This window comes from Phyllobates terribilis, unplaced genomic scaffold (assembly GCF_046119375.1).
Source record: "Phyllobates terribilis strain yellow unplaced genomic scaffold, ASM4611937v1 Scaffold_1__5_contigs__length_1240528914, whole genome shotgun sequence".
Taxonomy (NCBI): domain Eukaryota; kingdom Metazoa; phylum Chordata; class Amphibia; order Anura; family Dendrobatidae; genus Phyllobates; species Phyllobates terribilis.
In genome coordinates this window covers 948,158,493-948,181,451 of record NW_027362761.1, presented here as the reverse complement: position 1 = coordinate 948,181,451, position 22,959 = coordinate 948,158,493, and the positions used below count along the sequence as shown (strand labels likewise).

General features: G+C 43.4%; 1 protein-coding gene across 8 annotated transcripts in view; it reads left to right on the top strand.

Annotated features, from left to right (window-relative positions):
- Positions 1-22,959, top strand: part of INPP4B (inositol polyphosphate-4-phosphatase type II B) — a 911,138-nt gene that overhangs the window by 20,246 nt on the left and 867,933 nt on the right. For all 8 annotated transcript variants that reach the window (XM_073642182.1, XM_073642173.1, XM_073642215.1 and 5 more), the window contains exon 2: positions 10,172-10,216. In XM_073642182.1, the coding sequence (XP_073498283.1) occupies positions 10,172-10,216 (45 nt within the window). The remainder of the gene's footprint in view (positions 1-10,171; positions 10,217-22,959) is intronic.

Genomic DNA, 22,959 nt, shown 5'->3' with positions numbered 1-22,959 from the left:
ACTCCTTTGTTATTTTAGCTGTGTCCTTAGGGTCATTGTCTTGTTGGAAGGTGAACCTTTTGTCAAGTCTGAGGTTCAGAGCACTCTGGAAGAGGTTTTCATCCAGGATATCTCTGTACTTGGCCACATTCGTGTTTCCTTCAATTGCTACCAGTCGTCCTGTCCCTGCAGCTGAAAAACACCCCCATAGCATGATGCTGCCACCACAATGTTTCAATGTTGGGATTGTATTGGGCAGGTGATGAACAGTGCCTGGCTTTCTCCACACATACCGCTTAGAATTATCACCAAAAAGTTCTATCTTCATCTCATCAGACCAGAGAATCGTATTTCTCATAGTCTGGGAGTCCTTCATGTGTTTTGAGCAAACTCTATGTGGGCTTTCATATGTCTTGTACTGAGGAGAGGCTTCTGTCAGGCCACTCTGCCATAAAGGCCCGACTGGTGGAGGGCTGCAGTGATAGTTGACTACTTTCTCTCATCTCTCTATTGCATCTCTGGAGCTCAGCCACAGTGATCTTGGGGTTCTTCTTTACCTCTCTCACCAAGGCTCTTCTGATTGATTGCTCCGCTTGCCTGGACGGCCAGGTCTAGGAAGACTTCTGGTGGTCCCAAACTTCTTCCATTTAAGAATTATGAAGGCCACTGTTCTCTTAGGAACCTTGAGTAATGCAGAAATTCTTTTGTAACCTTGGCCGGATCTGTGCCTTGCCACAATTCTGTCTCTGAGCTCCTTGGGCAGTTCCTTTGAGCTCCTTGGGCAGTTCCTTTGAGCTCACGATTCTCATTTGGTCTAACATGCCCTGTGAGCTGTGAGATCTTATATAGACAGGGGTGTGCCTTTCCAAATCAAGTCCTATCAGTTTAATTAAACACAGCTGGACTCCAATGAAGGAGTAGAACCATCTCAAGGAGGATCACAAGGAAATGGACAGCAAATATGAGTGTCTGAACAAAGGTTCTGAATACTTATGACTATGTGATATTTCAGTTTTTCTTTTTTAATAAATTTGCAAAAATTTCTACATTTCTGTTTTTTTTTCAGGCAAGATGGGGTGCAGAGTGTACTTTAATGAGAAAAAAAATGAACTTTTTAGAGTTTACCAAATGGCTGCAATAAAACAAAGAGTGAAAAATTTAAAGAGGTCTGAATACTTTCCGTACCCACTGTATATGAACATTACCAGTGTGATATGTAATGGCCGATCTCAACTCTCCTTATCTCACTGCGGAGCTGTGTGTGATTATAACTGACACATCTGCAGGTTCCTCTCAATGCTTCAGTTTATAATCTCACAGGCAGACAGTGTTGCAATACAGCAGTGAGAGTTTCAGCAAATGTGTTTGTAAGGAGACTAAGTTCAGTTCTACTGTAGTATGTTAATTACATGTCTCACACTGGTAACTTCACCTTTTATTTAAAATAATCTCTGTAGGCAGATTCTTTGGGAAATCAGTGTTTGGTCTATAGATCTTAAAGGGAACCTGTCACCACAAAAAATGCTATTAACCTGCAGATATTGGGTTATTTGCAGGTTAATAGCCCTATTATGAGTACACAGAGCAGCAGCTGTAACCACGCCCTGGCACTGACAGACAGCTGGCCCAATGCAGAGTCAATGTCAGTCAGAGCCAGGAGCATGGTTAATGCTGCCCCTTTGTATACTCAGAGCGGTGACTGAACCAGCGCCAGCGCCACCCCCATGACTGAAACCGGAATGCTGTTGGGGTGAATAAAGGTAATTTTCTCCCCACATTATTTGGCCAAGTTCAGGGCCGGGCAGGTTAAAAACCCTAATAACCTGCATATTATCCTCATTATCTGGTTAATAGCTTTTTTTCTGGTGACATGTTCCCTTTTAACAGCTCATTTACTTATTTGAAAAATGTGGATAGCTCTGAAATAAGACATCAGATTGCAAATATCAATGTAGCCCTTTATTCAGCTTCCTATGATCTACATGCCCACATAGACGGCTTGGGAGTGTTAATCCTACTGACAGATTCAAAAACAAAGTGAGGCCTCTTTCACACGCCAGTGTTTCGAGTACGTGTAGTGCCTGTTTCCACACGTACTGGAGACTTTGACACATGTAGACCCATTGAAATGAATGGGTCTATGCTCATGTCAGTGTGATTTCACAGACTCTATGTCCATGGGCAAAACACGCTGACATGTCCATTTTTGCCTACAGCATGGTTCGCAAAATGTCCCACACATGTGCACACTGACACACGAATGACATCCATGTGTCATCTGCGTGACACGTACCGGCGCCTGGGAATCAGTGGTACAGCTAGCGCTGTGCCTGAGCAAGTGACAATGTGTAGAGTAGTATTCTGCACCTGCTGTTTCTTAGTGTAAAAATAAGAATAAAATCCAAAAATCCTTATATTCACCTGTCCGAAGATGTCCCCCGATGTAATCCATCTCAAGCGCACATGCCAAGGAGCTGAGGAGAATGACTCGCTACAGCAAGCGAGCCCTTGCTTGCAAGGCCCTGACCCTACACTGTGCCCTTGCATCCCTGCAGCGCATCATTCTCCTCGGCTCCTCTGCGTGTGCAGTCAGATGGATTACAGCAGGGGACACCTTCGGACAGGTGAGTATAAGAATTTTTGTATTTTATTCTTATTTTTATACTAGGACACAGCAGGAGCAGAATACTACTCTCAACATTGTCCCTTGCTCGCGCTGATCGCAGTGCAAGAAGCGGACAATGATAAGGGCAGCGTTCAGCACCCGGCGCTTGGGAACAGCGCTAACTGTACCTCTGATTCCCAAGCGCTGGTATGTGTGATCCTGATGTTGCCACACGTGTGCCACACAGGTGCACACGGACATGGATATCTCCAATACTGTTTTTTCCAGTACTGGAAATGTCCCGACGTCTGAAAGACACCTAAAAAAGCAAACACCAATGTTTAAAAATAACAAAAATCTATGCCTGAATAGATTATGGAGCATTATGATGGCCACCTACCCATAAATAAACTGCTTATACAACATGGAAAAGTTTTTATGTAGACCTATTACCAGTTCAGTTGAGTAAAATATGCAAGATAAAACACTTAAGTTTATTGGCCATGGTTACATTATACTGTTAGGATACTGGCCTGAGGAGCAATGCCTAGGCAAAACTACCAAAGATATAGGCTTTTTTTGAAAATGTATCCTTGAACTGTTTTGAGCCAGTGAAATAACTGACAGCACTCGTTATCTGTCATGTTATGTGTTCTTCTGAGTTTGCAAAAAAGTGTTTGATGCTGCTGGCCCTTTGAAAAAAAAAAAACGCTCACCTTTTATAGGTTGCATATCCACTATCCCTATGAGTGATGATTATTCAGGCAGACAAACTTTTTATGTTTAGGCTGGTGATACATGGCGACATGTGTCACGCAATAGTAATTCTCTGAAAAGTTTTGCGACAAACTGATTTGGCTGTAAATAAAACAGCCAAGTTGCAGACAAGTCTCTTGTCGAATGCAACTTGCATTGAAATCTATGACAAGTTTGACACATGCGACTTGCTACCAGTGACAGAAAATCCAACACATTTGCTGCTCTGTTGCAGTAGGTCACAAGAGACCACCACTGGAAATCATTACATCTAATGTTGCAGTGAGTTGCTGTGATTTCAGTGTCTCATGACACGTTACCGTGTAGCCCAGGCCTAAATGTGTCATTTAACATTTTATTGCAAGCACTGTGCATCTATGATATGTCATGTGAGCGATGGTACACACACTGTCTGAGGTTACACGTGTGGATGCCAGATCTGTGCACTGCACATTCTCCATTCAAGGTGAAGCTAGCATATATAAGTAGGTGGCTAGGTGCCATTGAGTAGTTCAAGCACGTGCCATATGAGACATCCCCAAGCAGGGCACAGAATTAGTCAGCAAGTGTGAGTGATACTATTCATTCTAATCATACTGCAGTGGAGGTTGCAAGCCAGAGATGTTAGCATGCTCGGACTGGCCCACAGTAGAACAGGAGAATCCTCCAGTGGGCCATCACCCTCTATGAGCAGTACTTGGTACAATACACTTGAATAACTTTGCACAGACAAAGGCAGCATCCTCTTTTATTCAACAGTCAACCCATTTTATTGCTATAGAAATTCATGAATGAGGATAAAGTCATATTTGCATGTAGCTGTAGCTGAAAAGTGGGGCTCTGGAGTTGATGTTACTGGTGGATCCTTGGCACTCCAGTCCGACACTGGATGTTAGCATAGTGGCCTAGTTTCAGAACTGTTTGGTGCTTAAAATAGTGATGGGTTTGTCCGTTAGGTGATAAGAGAAATAGAGATCATCTGGCCTAGGAGGAAAACTCTGAAAAAACACAATTGTTACATCTGTGTCTGGACATACTGCAGTTACCCCAGTGCCACAGTAACACTAAGGATACTGCTGGACACCGGCTGGTCTAGTCTGTTTTGTATTTCCCATGTTTTGACGCCGACTTGCTTTTTGACTACCCGCTTGTCTCGTGATTTTGTCCTTGACATGACTTCTTGTCTTACCGTGCTTGGCAACCATTCCTGCCTCTGGTTCACACTTCCAGATGGCAAGCCTTACATGGAAGCAATCCACTGGACCCCGTTGTAAGACCAGAGCCTTGTACAGGAATCTGCCCGATGGAGTGGCTTGTGTCACGTATGTCCAAAGTAGCCTATTTGAGCTTGGTGACATATGTAACAACAATCACTTATCTACAGAACCCTGCAACCCTGTGTTCTTGTGCATGTGTGACCTGACACTCTATGATGCTATTCCAACTTGGTCACTGTAGACTTGTAATTGAGGAGAAAGAGGGCTTGGAGCTTTTGTTCGCTTTACTGTTGGTTGCACCTATGGCTCAAACATGTATTTTGTTGATTAATGTGATTATCTTGAAAACCTTATCAAGTCTCATGCACATGAGTTCTAATGAAACATGCCACAATATGAAATTGGGACATATGAAGTTACACTATGGATCTATAGATTTCTATAGGAGCCATGTTTAAGGGAATCTATAAGTAGAATCAATCCTCCTAAGCCGTCTATATGGGCATGTAGGTCATAGGAAGCTGAATAAAATGAGACTTTTGAGAACTGTAATCTGATGTTTAATTCCAAAGAAATCTATGTTTTCTATATGTAAATGAGCTGTTAAGAACTATGGGCAGGATACTGATCTCCCTGACAAATCTGCCCCCAGAACTTATTATAAATTAAAGGGGGAGTTACCAGTATGATATATAATGGCCACTCTCTGCTTTCCTGATTTCACTGCAGAGCTGTGTGTGATTATAACTGACACAACAAGGACAGCATGAAACACGTTAGCATGTGTCCTCGCAGTGCTTCAGCTTTTATTTCACAGGCAGCCAGTGTTGCAATAGTTTTGCAAGACAGCAGTGCTGTGAGAGCTGCAGCAAATGAGTTTGTAAGGATGCAAAATTCAATTCTACTGTTCTGTGTTAGTTACATGTCTTACACTGGTAACTCTGGAGGCAGACTCTTATTCAGATCTATGTCTGGGCCATAGTTCTTAACAGCTCATTTACATATCATAAAACATGGATTTCTTTGATATCTGCGATCAGATGTTTTATTCAAATGTATACTTTTTTTCACCTTCCTTTGATCCTATTGACAGATTCCCTTTAAACTTTATACAACCAATTTACAAAAAAAATAGCAATGTCTAAAAATACCAGAAATCGGTGCCTGTCTACCAATTCCCCATCAAACGTACTGCTGAAGTTTTCCAGTCATGCTAATATTTGACCAGAGCAGCCAGTCACGGGCAACTGTAGTCACATGCCTTTCTTGCCGGAAAAAGCAGCAGTGCATGTGCTTGATCTAACTATCTTGTGTCTGCTGGGCTGCTATGTCTTATATCAGCAATCAGACTGCAGAAAGTGAAAGTCCCAAAGTGGGACTAAGTTAAAGAATTAATAATAGTAAATATATATATATATATATATATAATAGGTGCATCTCACCAAATAAGAATATCCTCAAAAAGTTAATTTATCTCAATTCTTCAATACATAAAGTGAAACTCATATATTATATAGTTATTACAAACAGAGTGATCTATTTCAAGTGTTTATTTCTGTTAATGTTGATGATTATGGCTTACAGCCAATGAAAACATAAAGGTCATTATCTTAGTAATTTAGAATACTTTATAACAGCTTGAAAAATGTTTTTAAAATCCGAAGTGTTGACCTACTGAAATGTATGTTCAGTAAATGCACTCAATACTTGGTCGGGGATCCTTTTGCATCAATTACTGCATCAATGTGGTGTGGCATGGAGGCGATCAGCCTGTGGCACTGCTGAGGTGTTATGGAAGCCCAGGTTGCTTTGATAGCAGCATTCAACTAGTCTGCATTGTTGGGTCTGGTGTCACTCATCTTCCTCTTGACAATACCTATGGGGTTAAGGTCAGGCGAATTTGCTGGCCAATCAAGCACAGTGATACTGTTCTTTTTAAACCAGGTATTGGTACTTTTGGCTGTGTACAGGTGCCAAGTCCTGCAGGAGAATGAAATTTCCATCTCCAAAAAGCTTGTCGGCAGAGGGAAGCATGAAGTGCTCTAAAATTTCCTGGTAGACGGCTGTGCTGACTTTGGTCTTGATAAAACACAATGGACCTACACCAGCAGATGACATGGCTCCCCAAACCATCACTGATTGTGGAAACTTCACACTAGACCTCCAGCAGCTTGGATTGTGGCCTCTCCACTCTTCCTCCAGAATCTGGGACCTTGATTTCCAAGTGAAAATTGGAAACTGGGACCCTGTGGAGTGTGTCAATGACTGCCTTCTGGACATCTGTCAAGTCAGCAGTCTTCCCTATGATTGTGGATCCTACTGGAACAGACTAAGGGGTCTTTTTAAATGCTTAGGAAGCCTTTCCAGGAGCTTTTTGTTTTCATTGGCTGTAATCATCAACATTAACAGAAATAAACACTTGGAATAGATCACTCTGTTTGTAATGACTCTAATTAATATATGAGCTTCACTTTTTGGATTGAAGAACTGAAATAAATTAACTTTTTGATGATATTCTAAATTTCTAATTTAGTGAGATGCACCTGTATGTATGTATGTATGTATGTGTATGTATATATCTATCTATATATATATCTATCTATCTATCTATCATATATATATATATATATATACAGTACAGACCAAAAGTTTGGACACACCTTCTCATTTAAAGATTTTTCTGTATTTTCATGACTATGAAAATTGTACATTCACACTGAAGGCATCAAAACTATGAATTAACACATGTGGAATTATATACTTAACAAAAAAGTGTGAAACAACTGAAAATATGTCTTATATTCTAGTTTCTTCAAAGTATCCACCTTTTGCTTTGATGACTGCTTTGCGCACTCTTGGCATTCTCTTGATGAGCTTGCCAAGAGACAATGCTTTATCATCATACTACCAAACAAAAACTGGAATAAAACACAATTAAAAAGCCGAATGTAAATAAAAATGATACCGCTGAAAACGTAATCTTGTCCCGCAAAAAAACAAGCTGCCATACAGCTTTATCAGCCGAAAAATAAAAAAGTTATAGCTCTCAGAATAAAGCGATGCAAAAAATATTTTTTTTCTATTAAATAGTTTTTATTGTGTAAAAACGGCAAAACATAAAAAAACGATATAAATGTAGTATCGCTGTAAATGTACTGACCGAAGAATGAAGCTGCCTTATCAATTTCACAACATGTGGAACGGCATGAAAAAAAACAATTGCTGATTTGTTGGTTTTTGTTTATTCTGCCTCCCAAAAATCGGAATAGAAAGTGATCAAAAAATGTCAGGTACCTGAAAATGGTACCAATAAAAACATCAACTTGTCCCACAAAAAACAAGCCCTTACATGACTCGGTCGGCTGAAATATACAGTGACGGAAATAATTATTTGATCCCTTGCTGTTTTTGTAAGTTTGCCCACTGACAAAGACATGAACAGTCTATCATTTTAAGGGTAGGTTAATTTTAACATTGAGAGAGAGAATATCCAAAAAAAAAACTAGAAAATCACATCGTATGAATTAGATAAATTTATTTGCATTTTGCAGCGAGAAATAAGTATTTAATCCCCTACAAACCATTATGAGTTCTGGCTCCTACATACCAGCTAGACGCTCCTAATCAACTCGTTACCTGCATTAAAGACAGCTGTCTTACATAGTCACCTGTATAAAAGACTCCTGTCCACAGACTCAATTAATCAGTCAGACGCTAACGTCTACAACATGGGCAAGACCAAAGAGCTTTCTAAGGATGTCAGGAACAAGATCATAGACCTGCACAAAGCTGGAATGGGCTACAAAACCATAAGTAAGACACTGGATGAGAAAGAGACAACTGTTGGTGCAATAGTAAGAAAATGGAAGAAATACAAAATGACTGTCAATCGACATCAGTATGGGGCACCATACAAAATCTCACCTCGTGGGTATCCTTCATCATGAGGAAGGTGAGAGGCATGCTCAGTAGAAATTGCACAATAAATTTTAAGGTCCATTTTCTCCTGTTACCTTTGAAAATAAAATATTTGGGGCTAAAAAACATTTTTGTTGGAAAAATGGGATTTTTTTAAACTTTCACGGCTCCACATTATTAACTCTGTGAAGCACGTGGGGGTTCAAGGTGCTCCCCACACATCTAGATAAGTTCCCTGAGGGGTCTAGTTTCCAAAATGGTGTCACTTGTGGGAGGTTTCCACTGTTTAGGCACATCCGAGGCTCTCCAAACATGACATGGTGTCCGCTAATTATTCAAGCAAATTTTACATTCAAAAATTCAAATGGTACTCCTTTCCTTCCAAGCCCTGCCATGCGCCCAAACAGTGGTTTTCCCCCACATATGGGGCATCGGCTTACTCTGGAGAAATTAGTACAACAAATTGTATGGTACAATTTCTCCTGTTACCCTTATGAAAATACAAATTTTGGGGCTGAAAAACATTTATGTGGGAAAAATGTGAAAATTTTATTTTTACCGCTCATTGTTATAAACTTCTGTGAAGCATCTTGGGGTTCAAGCTGCTCACCACACATCTAGATAAGTTCCCTTAGGGGTCTAGTTTCCAAAATGGTGTCACTTGTGGGGGATTCCACTGTTTAGGCACATCTGGGCCTCTCTAATTGCACAAAATGTTATTTATTAACTATTTTGTGTGACATATGTCTCGGATTTAAGGGCATGAAAATTAAAAATGCAACATTTTCAAAATTTTCGCCAAATTTGTGATTTTTTTTTCAGAACTAATTACCAGCAATATCAAATAAATGTTACCACTGTCATGAAATACAATATGTCACGAAAAAACAGTCCCAGAATCAGGGGGATCCGTTGAAGCATTCCAGAGTTATTACCTCATAAAGTTACACTGGTCAAAATTGTAAAAATTGGCTTGGTTATTAACGTGCAAACAACCTTCGGGGGTAAAGGGGTTAATGACAGTTGATTTTTAAAGGGATATCGTAAAATGTCAGTAGTCTATTATCTCAGATAGGAGCTCTGTTAACCAAATCCCTGGTACTTCTTCTGAATAGTAGCCTTGGCAAATTACTCAGTGCGCCATCCTGCAATGATGTTGTTCTGCCAGGCCTACACATCAGAAGAGATGACAGGAATTTCAGCAGGTAAGGGTCAGTTCGCTTGGCTCTCATCCAGCAATCATAGCAGATTGACAGGGAAACTGGACTTGGGTCACTGTTCATCTCATCCAAAAAAAGTTAACCAAAACCATTTTTTTCCTAAACCAAGATTCACTGTTTCTTTAAGGGCTGACAGAACTTTATTTTTCACTTTCTCAATCAATACTTCAGTAGACCATTTAGCCAGAGCAAATTATATAAGCCTGTGATATAAAAAAGTCTGTGTCTGATATGTCTTCTTCAATTTTGCAGATTTCTGTGATATGTTTTTCTGTGGTTGCCCTTTATATATTAGGCATTACCTGAATTCACCTGCGTCACCTTTCAATAAATCACATAAAAGTTTTTCTCAGAACCTGGATGGACAGAAAATAAAATATTAATATCTGCCAATAATTATGTGGAGTTGCTAATGAAAAGCTGTATAGTGAAATGTTTATTTTTAATTACTATTTATCTTACTTTTGTGTCCTCAGGGATTCAGAGAACTTTAGCTGACCCGAAGCTCGAGTTTGCTCTTGGTAAGGAAATGCTCTTTTCAACTAATATTATGCATCAATGTAATTGTGTTCAATTTCAAGTGTCTGCATTTAAATACTGTATTTTTCCTAAATACATTTTTATTAAATATAGATAGTTTTCTGCATGGGACACTGCTGTCTGTAGTGCTCTACACAACATAATTGGGGTCACAAAGCTAAACACTGGCATTTATATGTATTGTCTTATGATTTCAAAGCACTGCGTAGTTTTTAAACTTTCCCTTAGTTAACCTTTCTATTTTGTTAACATAAAAAACAGATCTGCAGTATGGTGCGGAATGTACTCGTGAATGTTATTGTTGGAAAGAAATTAACACATTTTATATATTTATGCATTCTGAAAATCCATTTTGCTCTCTTCTGTGAATAGAATAGAATAGTTTTTCAAGGCAAGCCATCAGAAAATTACTATTCAAAGAAGCAATCCCATAAAAGTTTTTATCCTCTTAATATATTGCAGTCATCATATTATATAGCACAGTATACTTACTATTGCTCATTTTTTGCCTTTCTACCCAGTAAATTCTTCTCTTCTCTGCTCTATGCAGAAGCAGGAAGTCTCTTGTCCCTGCATAAATATTCACCTCTTCAACTCCTGACCCAGCTGCTCCCTCCTCCCCCTGTCCAGGGACTTTTGTAGTGACTCATGAGTTATGCAGGGAAAATTGACCTTTTGTTTCTACATTGAGCTTAGAGGCATTTAGCTAGTTAGTTTTTAATCACATGACGTCATAGTGCTGATACCCCCCCTTGATCACTCTGGCGCCCAGAGCGAGCCTACGCAATCGTCACGCCATACATATACGGCAGTTTGCAGGAACACACCTCCCACAGCACAATACATGTATGGCGGCTGTCGTGAAGGGGTTAAAGAAGACCATTTTACCAAATTCTTCATGTTGAGCTGGAAACACAATGTATTAGCCGAAGCTTTGATCCAGCCTACACCATTGTCGGTTGCCACTGGACCATGCTATATTGATAGCGCTCCTTATATTACCTGATGAATCCCATTATGCTTGGGGGGGGGAAACACATCGGGATTAACTTATCCTATAAAGATAAATACAATTGATGCCTTTCCTGGCTTCTGATACCTCTAACAAAAGATGAAGTTTTTGATTGTATGTGTAGATCTGCATAATCTATATTGCACATTCTTGATGCCCTCTGTGTTAACTCTCCCCATGAAATAGGGCTACACTTATAGGTTGGTTTACGATATCTCTTTATCTGAATTACACTTTATTAAAAGAGAGGACTGATATCATTGAATCTTGGTGATTCACATGTTCCTATGTGTGTTGTTTATAGATAATTATGAAGAAATACATCTAAATTGCTGTCTTTGACTATCTGTATCTTAAATCATCTATTGGGAGGGCTGAGACAAATTGGTTTTGATTATTCTTTTTTTTGGTCCGACCGAAAATATCTTTGGGGGACTGAATTGACGATTTTTTACTGTTACATGTTATAATTCTTCTGCACACACCCGGGATTGTGCATGTTTATACTAGCTGTGCTGCACTATGTTAGGGGTTGTAATGCAGCGGCTTGCGGTAATGGTCCAGGGTGTGTTTTGGCCGACCATGTACCTCTCCCCAGGTGACTGGTCACATGACTGTGACATCGCACAGGTCCTGTGCACACAGAAGGTCTGGTCACATGACTGTGATATCAGCACAGGTCCTGTGTGTGCACTAGAGGATATATAAACCCTGGTAGTTTTGAGACAGGGTGTGAAAGGCGTGAGGCCTGTTCCCGTGTGGGACACCATTAGAGTGTGAGGCCTAGTGAGGCCTATTGAAGCCTGGTGAAGCCTGAAAGGCAGAGGCTGGATCCTTAGGTGTAAGCGATACCAGTAGCCTTGGAGGGCCAGAGGCTTGGAAGGCGAGAGTCCTGAAAGGCAGAGGCTGGATCCTTATGTGTAAGCGATACCAGTAGCCTTGGAGGGCCAGAGCCTTGGAAGGCAAGAGTCCTGGAAGGCAGAGGCCGGATGTTAGGTGAGAAAACATACCAGTAGCCTTTAAAGGAACGAGGGCTGGAGACCCCCATCTGGGAAGCCGTAAAGCCACAGTGGTGGCAGAACAAATCTGACTGAAGCAGCTAAAACCCGGCAAAGGTAAAACACTCCATTATATGGACGTTGATATAAGTGACTTTGCTGAAGGCTGTAACTGGAGCCAAGTGGGCCTGTCTGCCAGTTGAAAGGCTCCTAGACATTATATGTGTATGTCGGCGAGCCACTGAGTTGGACTCGGTGATGAGCAGTAGTGACGTGTAATAAACTGCTGGATTGTGAAATACTGGAAAACGTGGCTGGTGTGCTTTAATTGACCCGGTGCAGCGAGTGTCCCCCAGCATGATGACTAGCGCTGCCTTACATGGTGTAGTAGAGCTCCAAGGGACAGCCGTAGAGGAGTGAGGCACCAAATCGCGCAATTTAGGGTGTCAACCTTCGCTGGCAGGCAGGGCATCTATTAGGGACTTATCTAGGATAATTTAGCCCTTACACATTGTAGTTTTTTTGTCTGCCACCTTTTGAGTCCTCTTTTTGTAAATATTTTTCTGTGTATTTCTCTTTATTTTTTCTATATTTGGAATAGTTTTTAATATACATTTACTAACATGGGTTTGTTAACTTTTATTGTACCAGTTAAAACTATCTTTTAGGGGTCCATTTTTCCCCCAGAACACCTGCATGGCCGGCAGACAGGTATTGTGCATGCATCCTATTCTAATGAAGTCATCAGTATCTCTTACCTCTGGATCTGGAAGTGAGCATCATTGGAGAAACCCTTAAATCTGCCTGATTTAATAGAAAAATAGCCCACATCTGGATCTGCTTTGACATACCAAAACAAGCAGTACAAGACCTGCTGAATAGTGTTGAGCCACCCCCGTAGTGTTCGAGTTCGGTTCGGTTCGTCGAACACCCGTGTGTTCGCCGAACTGTTCGTCGAACTGTTCGTCGAACACCTTCGAACACCGTTAAAACCAATGGCAGGCAAACAAAAACACATAGAAACACATAGAAAACACCTTCAAAGGTGTCCAAAAGCTGACAAACTGCTCAGAAGACACAACTAATACATGGAAAAGTGACAAGTACATATAGTCATGCGAAAAGAAAAGAGGTGGAGGAGTAAAAGGAGGGGGAGACACAGATATAGGCATGTCATGCCCTTCTAAAATCCAAAAAGTGAGAAGCCAACACGTTCAGTCCGCTCCTGCCCGTGCCACCTCCGTGTCGCCGGGTTTGTGCCAGAGCCGCGGTGAACCCTGACGGCCAGCCCCCCTCTCCCAATACTGGTGCCTGTCCGCTGGTGGGTCGAGCGAGCCCCCCTGTGGTGGAGGCAGCTCTAAGCTTTTTAATTTAAATTGTCTCTCTAATTTGAATAAGTACACTTTAAATCCATTTACAAGGATCTATTGGAGGGCAAGTCTCATGCCAGCAGCCGCGTAATTCCAGCTCCAGTAGCGTCCACTAAAGCTGCTGCAGTTATAAAGCTTTTATAAGGATCGAGCTCGGCTGTCCACCGCAAGGCATCCTACTGCCAGTCCGAGCCCCTATGCCTTGGGGTGCCTCCTGATGCTCTTCACTGAGTATCCCGTGGTCCCGAAGCATTTCCTTTGAAAAAATGAAGTGTCCAAACTACAGGTGGTGTAGCTTGCTTAACAGCCGGGATAATCCGCTGACTAGCAGACACTGCTACTAGGCACAAAGTATTTCCTGGGCTAGATGCAGTTAAAAATTTGTAATTAGATACTCTCGTTGGATGCTGAGAAAGCATTCCATAGAGTCTCCTGGCACGCCATATATGATTCTCTTAAAAAGCTTGGGGTAGGGATCTAGGGGACCCTTTTATAGCCAAAATCACGGCCCTGTATCGCAATACGTCACCTAGGCTGAAGATAAATGGAACTGTAGCACCCTGAGGGCTCGGTTGCTACAGAGGTATTGCACCTCACCCAGAGGTGTGATATCTCACTCTCAGGTAAGGATGTAGTGTGGATCAGGACCCGACACCTGCATGCATTACACCACATTGCCGTGGGGCAGGGCGACCAATAAGCCCCTGAGATGGGCACGACAGTCCCTGTCCCTGGCTGGAGTGGGGGGGGGAACACTGAGGAAGGGGAACCCTGTAGTGCAGGAGCAGGGAGGAAGCAGTTCCTGGGTGCATTGAGAAGGGAGTATAAAAGGTGGGCACCATCTTAGTTCAGTGCAGAGAAGTCTGAGCAGAAGTGGCAGGGAGCAGGGGCTCTGCATGAGCTCTGCTCCGGAGGCGGGCCTAGTAACAGAGGCCCAGGCCTGGAAGAGGGAGAAGGAAGGAAGAGGAGCGGAGAAGGCTCCAGGAACGAGGAACGAAGGGATCTCAGGGGTGCGGACGGGCGAGTCGCCACCGCACGCCCGAATCCACCTGCGTGGAGGGGTCAGGCCAAAGGGGGAGACCGGTCCCCGAAACTAGTGGATGCAGGAAACGACCCTCAGCTAGAAACAGGAGGCTGTGACATTTTATGTGGCGCAGCCCCTCGCTACACCCGCTAGGAAGGCACCACATAGGGTCAGGGAAACTGGCGCCAAGTTTACCAAGAGGAGGCCCGAGGCAGCCGGACAGAAGGGTTGGTAAGAAAGGCCAGACATAGGACACACAAAGAGGGTCCTGTGAAGCACTCCAAAGTTATCTGGGAGTTGTCTGAGCCCCTCACCTGGTGAGCACAGTACGACGTGGGCAGCCGTTACCTGCAGACGTGGTCTGGATAATAAGAACTGTGAGTAAAGGCCCTGGACTGCATCACTGACTCCGTGTCATTACTGCTGCTGCCCTGCACCATCACCCCCATCCTCCGCATACACTGCCCTGAGGCTATACTCCTCCCGTGGGGAGTTATGCTACGCTCTGCTGCACCCACAACACCAGCCTCAGCGGTCTGCCCTGGAGCGGCGGTTCACTCTGACCGCAATCCACGGGTGGCGTAGTCGGACATTTAAACATCAAAACCACATAAATAGTTCCGCCACTGGTTTGACCGCCCTGAGCCACGGAACCGGGTTGCCGCCACGGAGACTACAACCACCAGCATCCACCAAAAAGGGTCCGGCTCCGGGTGTCCCAAGGCCCAGGGGGCGCGTCAGAACATTTTCATCACCTTTCACAATCACCAATGGGACAAGGCAGGGATGTTCTCTGTCCCCTCTCTTATACATCCTAGTGATGGAGCACCTGCTCTCATCAATTCGCCATAACCCCAATATTAGGTGGATTGAGGTGGGAGGCACCGAGTACAAGTGCTCTCTATTTGCTGATGATGTCCTAGTATATATCACTCAATCACATATATCCATCCATGCTGTTATGGCTGAAATAGATCACTTTGTTACATGGTCAAATTTTTAAATCAATGCAGCGAAGTCTGAGGCCCTCGATGTCTCCCTCCCCAAATCCATATAGGATTCCATCCAGTCCAACTTTCCCTTTGCCTGGCCCTCACAGGGTATCAAATACTTAGGAATTCCTATTCATAGAGACCTCTCCCATCTATGTTATCTTAATTTTGGGCCCTTTATTGAACAACTCCATACAGACCACGGTTGGCAAGTTGGAACTGTGAGATTCACTACGTGCACCACTGGTATTTTGTGGAAAAGCACATGTAAGATTCTGCAACAGTCTCTGCTGATACTCCTGCATGTGTGCATCCCTTTCTATGGCAGGAATAATTTCTGCAAATTTACTTTTGTACCGGGGATCTAACAGTGTGGCAACCCCGTAGTCAGGATTATTTCTAATTCTCACAATTCGAGGGTCATGTTGCAGGTAGTGCAGCAAGAAGGCACTCATGTGTGTTGCGCATCCAGGAGCACCAAGTCCCTGTTGTGTTGGTGGCGAGGTAACAATCATGCTTCCTTCCTCTGTCCTCTCCCCCCAACCTCGCACAACAGAAATGTGATCAAGGTCTCCCTCATCTGATGAGTCTTCCATCAGTTCGTCCTCCACTTCTTCCTGGGCTCGTGCACCTTCCTCACTAGTTTGGCTGCTACCATGCGCCCTGGTAAAACCATCTCCCCCACCCTCACATGCCTGCCGCCTTGGTGCTGCCGACCGTCTGGACCTTGCAGATGTTAGCCCTTCCGCATACAACTCCTCCTCCTCTACTTCCTCCACCTCCTCTTGTGCCACCACCTGACTCCGAATTCTGTTTAACATGTGCTCCAGCATGTAAATCACCAGAATAGTCATGCTGATAATGGCATCGTCAGCGCTAAACATCTTCGTCGCCATTTCAAAACTGTGCAGAAGGGTGCATAGGTCCCTGATCTGAGACCACTCCTTCAGCGTGATTTGCCCCACCTCTGGATCTCGTTGGCCCAGGCTATACGTCAGAACGTATTGCACCAGGGCTTGTCGGTGCTGCCACAGTCGCTGCAACATGTGCAGAGTTGAATTCCACCGGGTAGGCACATCGCATTTTAGCCGGTGAAGTGGCAGGCCCAACGACTTCTGTAGAGATGTAAGTCGCTGAGCTGCGGGATGCGAACGGCGAAAGTGAGCACACAGCGACCGTGCCCTCTGCAGAAGGCCATCTAGTCTGGGATAGTGGGCTAAAAATTGCTGGACAACCAGGTTCAACACGTGAGCCATACAAGGCACGTGTGTGACATTGCCCCGGCGAAGGGCCGCACCCAGGTTTGCAGCATTGTCGCACACGGCCTTCCCTGGTTTCAGGTCCAGTGGAGACAACCATTCATGAAATTGGTTCTCCAGAGCTGACCACAACTCCTCAGCTGTGTGACTCACATTTCCCAGACATTTCAATGTAAAAACCGCCTGATGACGTTGAGCCCTACTGCCAGCATAGTAAGGAGGTGTGCAGGATCCCTTCTGCGCAGTTAGAAAGCTTGTGGCATGACCAGACAGGCTTTGGGTGCAGGTGGAAGACCGAGAGGAGGTTGAGGAGGCAGAAGCAGTGGAGGAACTTTGACATAAAGAGGATTGACGCACAACTCGTGGGGACGGCAAGACTTGGACAGCAGCCCCTTGTCCTGCTGTCACCATAGTTACCCAGTGCCCAGTCAGCGACATGTAACGCCCCTGTCCATGCCTACTCGTCCAAGTGTCTGTGGTGAAATGCACCCTGTCACACACAGAGTTTCTCAAAGAAGCGGTGATGTTGTGTGCGACATGCTGGTGGAGCGCAGGCACACCTTTCTTTGAGAAGTAGTGCCGACTGGGCATCTGGTACTGGGGCACTGCGACGGACATAAGGTCTCGAAAATCCTCTGTGTCCACCAGGCGGAAAGGCAGCATTTCTGTAGCCAAGAGCTTGCAGATGGTGAAATTCAACCTCTTAGCTTTCTCATGGCTAGGAGGAAATGGTCTTTTACTTGTCCACATCTGAGGGACCGAGGGCTGGCTATTGTGCTTAGATGGGGTTGATAAGGGTGTCCCCGGCAAACTGCCGGTCTGTGAGGAAGATGCAGGCGGACATGTTAGGTTGCCTTGATCCAAAGGTGGTGCTATCGATGTCGGACAGCGCTCAACACCAGCTGGTGTTACCACCTCCAAAGAAAATGATGACCTGCCAATCACGCTGGCTGTTGCGGGTAAAGAGGTGGCAGGTCTGCGCCCCAAAACAGGTGTGACTGCTGTCCCCCCAGTCACAGAGGATGAAGAGGCCGCGGATGCACAAGATATGGCAGACGGTGGTTGGCCCGGCCGGCTAGGCCGCATTGTAGCACACTGAGCTTCCCACTGCAACTTATGCTTCATGTCCATGTGCCGGTTCATGCATGAAGTACTCAAACTATGTATTTTTTGGCCTCTACTTAGCTTTTGCTGACAAATGTTACAGATAACACGAGTTGGGTCATCTTTATCGATCTGAAAAAATGCCCAGGCTATGCAAGGCTTAGCACCCATGCGACCTGAAGAGCCACCACGACTTGTGGTGAGAGGCAGAGTTGTGTTTGAGGATGCAGTTGATGACGTGCTTCCAGTACTACGTCTCTGTCCAGGAAGGCGCAACCTGACCTCGTCGTCACTAGCATCTTCCTCCACCTCCTCTGCTGACCTCATCTCTTGGCTGACTGTGGGTTGACAGTAAGTGGGATCTCCAACCTCATCATCATCACCCTGTGCGTTATCACACCCGTCGTCCTCAGAGCCAACCTGTTCCTGCCCTGACAAAAAACTAAAGTTGTCGCTCCAATCAGGTATTTGAGTCTCATCATCGTCTTCCTCATTGTCTCCACCAACAGGAGTAACAGTTTGGGAATGAGGGTCTACATTATGGTCAGAACCTTCTGCGTCTGGTCCTGGATCCGACTCATAAAGATTCTGGGCATCAGTGCAGATCATTTCCTCGTCTGGATTCACAGAAGCGCTGGAGTCGACCTCTGATTCCCAGGCTATAGTATGAGTAAACAGCTCTGCAGACTCAACCATCTGTTCTACCTCATACTCAGACGGGCAGCTGGAGATTTGGGAGCTGTGAGGAAGCAAGTGCGATTGGGGTGACACCTTTGAGGACTGGAGTATTTGTGATGTTGAAGTTGATGTGGAGGAGAGCCCACTTAAAGGAGCACTTGATATCCGTTGAAGCACCTGCTGTTTTTGTGCCTCATCTGGAATTTGTAGCGATTGGCGTGGCCGTAAGAAAGGGATCTTATCACATTGTCCGCTAAAAGAAGTAGACATTTTAGTTTGGCTGGAAGATGGTCTTTCTTCTGCAGATGTTACTGTTGCTTTAACACCTACCCCACGGACACAACCTTTTTTCCCCTTCCCAACACGCCTATTCCCCTTTCCACCAGCAGCAGGCCTTTTTCCACTCATTTTGGTGGTTAACTAATTAACAACTCTGGAGTTGTTTGCACAAAAAAACAATGGATGGGAACCGAGCAGAGCTGAGTGGCCAAACTGTGGTATTAGGCCAAAACTATTGGCTGGGTTAGATGCAGAAAAAAATTATATTCAATTTGCAACCTGATAGAGGTCAGTATAGATGGACTAATAGAGAAAGTCCCACACACTGCTAGAAGGCCAAATATTTTTTCAGAGCTAGATGCAGAAAAAAATATATTCAGTTTGCAACCTGATGGAGGTCTGTATAGATGGATTAATAGAACAAGTCCCACACACAGCTAGAAGCCCAATATTTTTTCAGAGGTAGATGCAGAAAAAAATATATTCAGTTTGCAACCTGATGGAGGTCAGTATAGATGGACTAATACAACAAGTCCCACACACAGCTAGAAGCCCAATATTTTTTCAGAGGTAGATGCAGAAAAAAATATATTCAGTTTGCAACCTGATGGAGGTCCGTATAGATGGACTAATACAACAAGTCCCACACACAGCTAGAAGCCCAATATTTTTTCAGAGGTAGATGCAGAAAAAAATATATTCAGTTTGCAACCTGATGGAGGTCTGTATAGATGGATTAATAGAACAAGTCCCACACACAGCTAGAAGCCCAATATTTTTTCAGAGGTAGATGCAGAAAAAAATATATTCAGTTTGCAACCTGATGGAGGTCTGTATAGATGGACTAATACAACAAGTCCCACACACAGCTAGAAGCCCAATATTTTTTCAGAGGTAGATGCAGAAAAAAATATATGCAGTTTGCAACCTGATGGAGGTCAGTATAGATGGACTAATACAACAAGTCCCACACACAGCTAGAAGCCCAATATTTTTTCAGAGCTAGATGCAGAAAAAAATTATATTCAATTTGCAACCTGATGGAGGTCAGTATAGATGGACTAATAGAATGATGCTATGCCCAAAAGATTTTACTTTACTAGGTGCAGTAAAAAAATTGGTATTCTATACACAGGTGGTATATCTTGCAACACAGATAGGCTACTCCACTGACTAACACACTCTGCAATAGGCCAAAAAGGATTAGCTTTGCTAGATTCAGCCAAATGCTGTGAAAAAAACTTGCACAGCACTGGCACAGACCTGCCTGGCAAAAACTGATAGGAACTGATGTAACCTAGTCCTGAAAAGGACTCCAATTACAATTAGTCTTTACTCCCACAATCTATCTATTTAAGAGCACAGACCTGCCTGATAAAAGTCGTAGGAAATGCTGTAAACTAGTCCTTAAAAGGACTGCAATCACAACTATTCCCTACTTCCAAGCTATCTGTAGATTTGTGCGAAAATTGGCTTGAAATTAACAAGGTATAGCGCACACAGCAACAGCGGTGCCGTCTAACACGCAGCTGCAGCAGTGAGAAAATGGTGGCGACGGGGAAAATGGCTTGGTCTTATAGGGCAAGGACATGTGACATACACTGCCAATGACACATGCCCTTGCTTGTGTGAAAGAAAGCACTTCGCTCCGTGTGTGCGCTGCTGATAGGCTGACAGATTGCACCTCCCCACTGTAAATGCGGGAAAGAGAAAAAAAAAATGGAGATCTTCATTGTTCCTGCAGAGATCCATCCCCTGCCCCTCCCCCCCACCCCGCTGTACACTCAAACTGCGTATTAACATTAATTTTCATCATTACTGAGAAAAAATCCAGTTATGATTTTGGTGCACGAACAGTTATCGAACATAACCTCAAACAGCCGAATTTTTCTCAAATTGTTCGTGTTCGCCGAACGGCTCGAACACCGCCCAAAACAGCTCGAATTTGAGATTGGCGAACAGTTCGAGTAGAACAACGCTCATCTCTACTGCTGAAATCCCTGCCGCTCATGTACCGCGGTTCTGCTGTTCCAATGACACTTCTTCACCGGTATTTGTTGACAGTGATTCAGCGGTGACTTCCCATCTACAGCATGTCCCTGGACTCATGGGGTTTTTGTTGCCTAATTCAGTACAAGTATTGAACTTAGCGATTAGCTGCTGCTGTCACATGCTATAGATGGGATGTCACCGCTGCAGCCCTGCTACCAGAGAACACTGGAGCGTTAGAGGCTTTTATAGATAAGTACTTGTTTGTTATTTTAAAGCAGATCCAGCTTATCCGCCATTTTTCTAAGAAACCAGAAAACTCCTTTAACCTAAAATCTGAAAAGCCCTTATTTTAACCTGCTGTATTTTATAGTGTTCCTGCCGAACTTCTTGTTGACTCTCTCCATTTATAAACCTTGGTAAGAGTTTTAATTTATCAGAAATGCTAGCCTTGCTTTTCTTGCTCTTTACACATTATTTTAGCTCAAAGAAGCACTCCCAGCAAACGTTTTATTCCTTAAACTTTTCTAAATATCTGTGTATTGTAGTGAAGGGACATTAACATACTGAACGACCTGCATCTTCATCTACATCTTCATTGGTTTGCAGCGCCGCCTTGTTCCTCTTCTGACTCACGTGAATTGAATGTCCGACTTACCTGATCTCTCCTGTGTGTGAAATAGAAGTCGCTTTTACAATGTAAGTCTATGGAGTATCAGATCGAAGTGCCATAGACCACAATGTAAAATTGACACCAGGTTCACACACAAAGTCCTGTGTGATCCGACGAATTGAAATTAAAGTCAGGAAAGGACCAGTGTGGCTCTGGAAACTGGGGAAATTGGCAATCAGTAAGTAATTTATTGTACCTACACTATGATATAGACAGATAATTAGAGAGGTTTAGGGAATTTAATATTCTGTTGTGAGTGCTTCTTTAATTTGTTAAATATAATATATTTATTTACTTTTAAAAGTCAAAGTGTGATCTCATAGACTAGAACCTGGCTTTAATTCTGAGTTGTTTCCACATCTTCTTCAGCTAAATCATGGACCATCTAACCAGGCAATATTTTTTTTGCATCATAAATAATGTGCATCATCACTGGGGTTCCATACCACAAACACTAGACCAGGGGTTCTCCAAAGCCCTTGTTCTGGAGGAGTTTGAATAGAACGGTGATCAAGCATGATCTCTACCTCTCCAATCAATGTCTATGGAATGGTTAGCTAGGTCCTGTGATCTACTATCTCTTACTGCTGTTGTGACTGCATGACCACTGTTTTGTTGAAACTCCTAAACAAAATATTCAACTTATACTTATTAAGCTTCTACTAAGCAAGTCTAAAGAAGAAAAAATTAGATATCACTTGCTGCCAGTGGTCCAGTTGTTGTGCTTATTGATGTGGCTCATAACAGAGGATGGCTTTGCTTGGCAACATGTGCGCTGTTTGGTATTTATGCTCGCTCCTCCTGCAGATAAAGTGTTGAAGTGTTGGTCGTCACACAGTGCTGCACCTAACAGTGTAGGGACATACTTAAATAGTTTTTTGGCAGGCGGCAGTGAGCTTATATACTTTTATCGAAATGTTAACTAAGAGTCTCATGCTCAGTCTTGAAAATTTAGCTTGACTTTGCTGTCTAGGTTGTCCTTTTACATAATGTATTTAAAGTTTATTAAGGTTTAGCACTCGAACTGGCTCCAGAGAGGGGACATAAAATCCTCACAATGAATGTATGGGATTAATTATAACCGGGGTAGTGAGAAAGAGCTAAAACTTCAATCTCTATTGAACAAGTGACCTCCTGGCATGAACAGGTAATTAGAGCGGAGATTTGCTCTGAGAACCAGGTCTTTAAGACTAAGATTTGTTTATACAGAGGTGAAGAAGTACGCTTCCAAGTCCCCATATGAGATCACCAAGAGGAGGTAAGTGGGCGTAACCTTGATATAATACAAAAACCCAAATTCTGCTTTTTATTATCTCTGTCCTGGAAGGTACAGCTTGCTGTGGGTT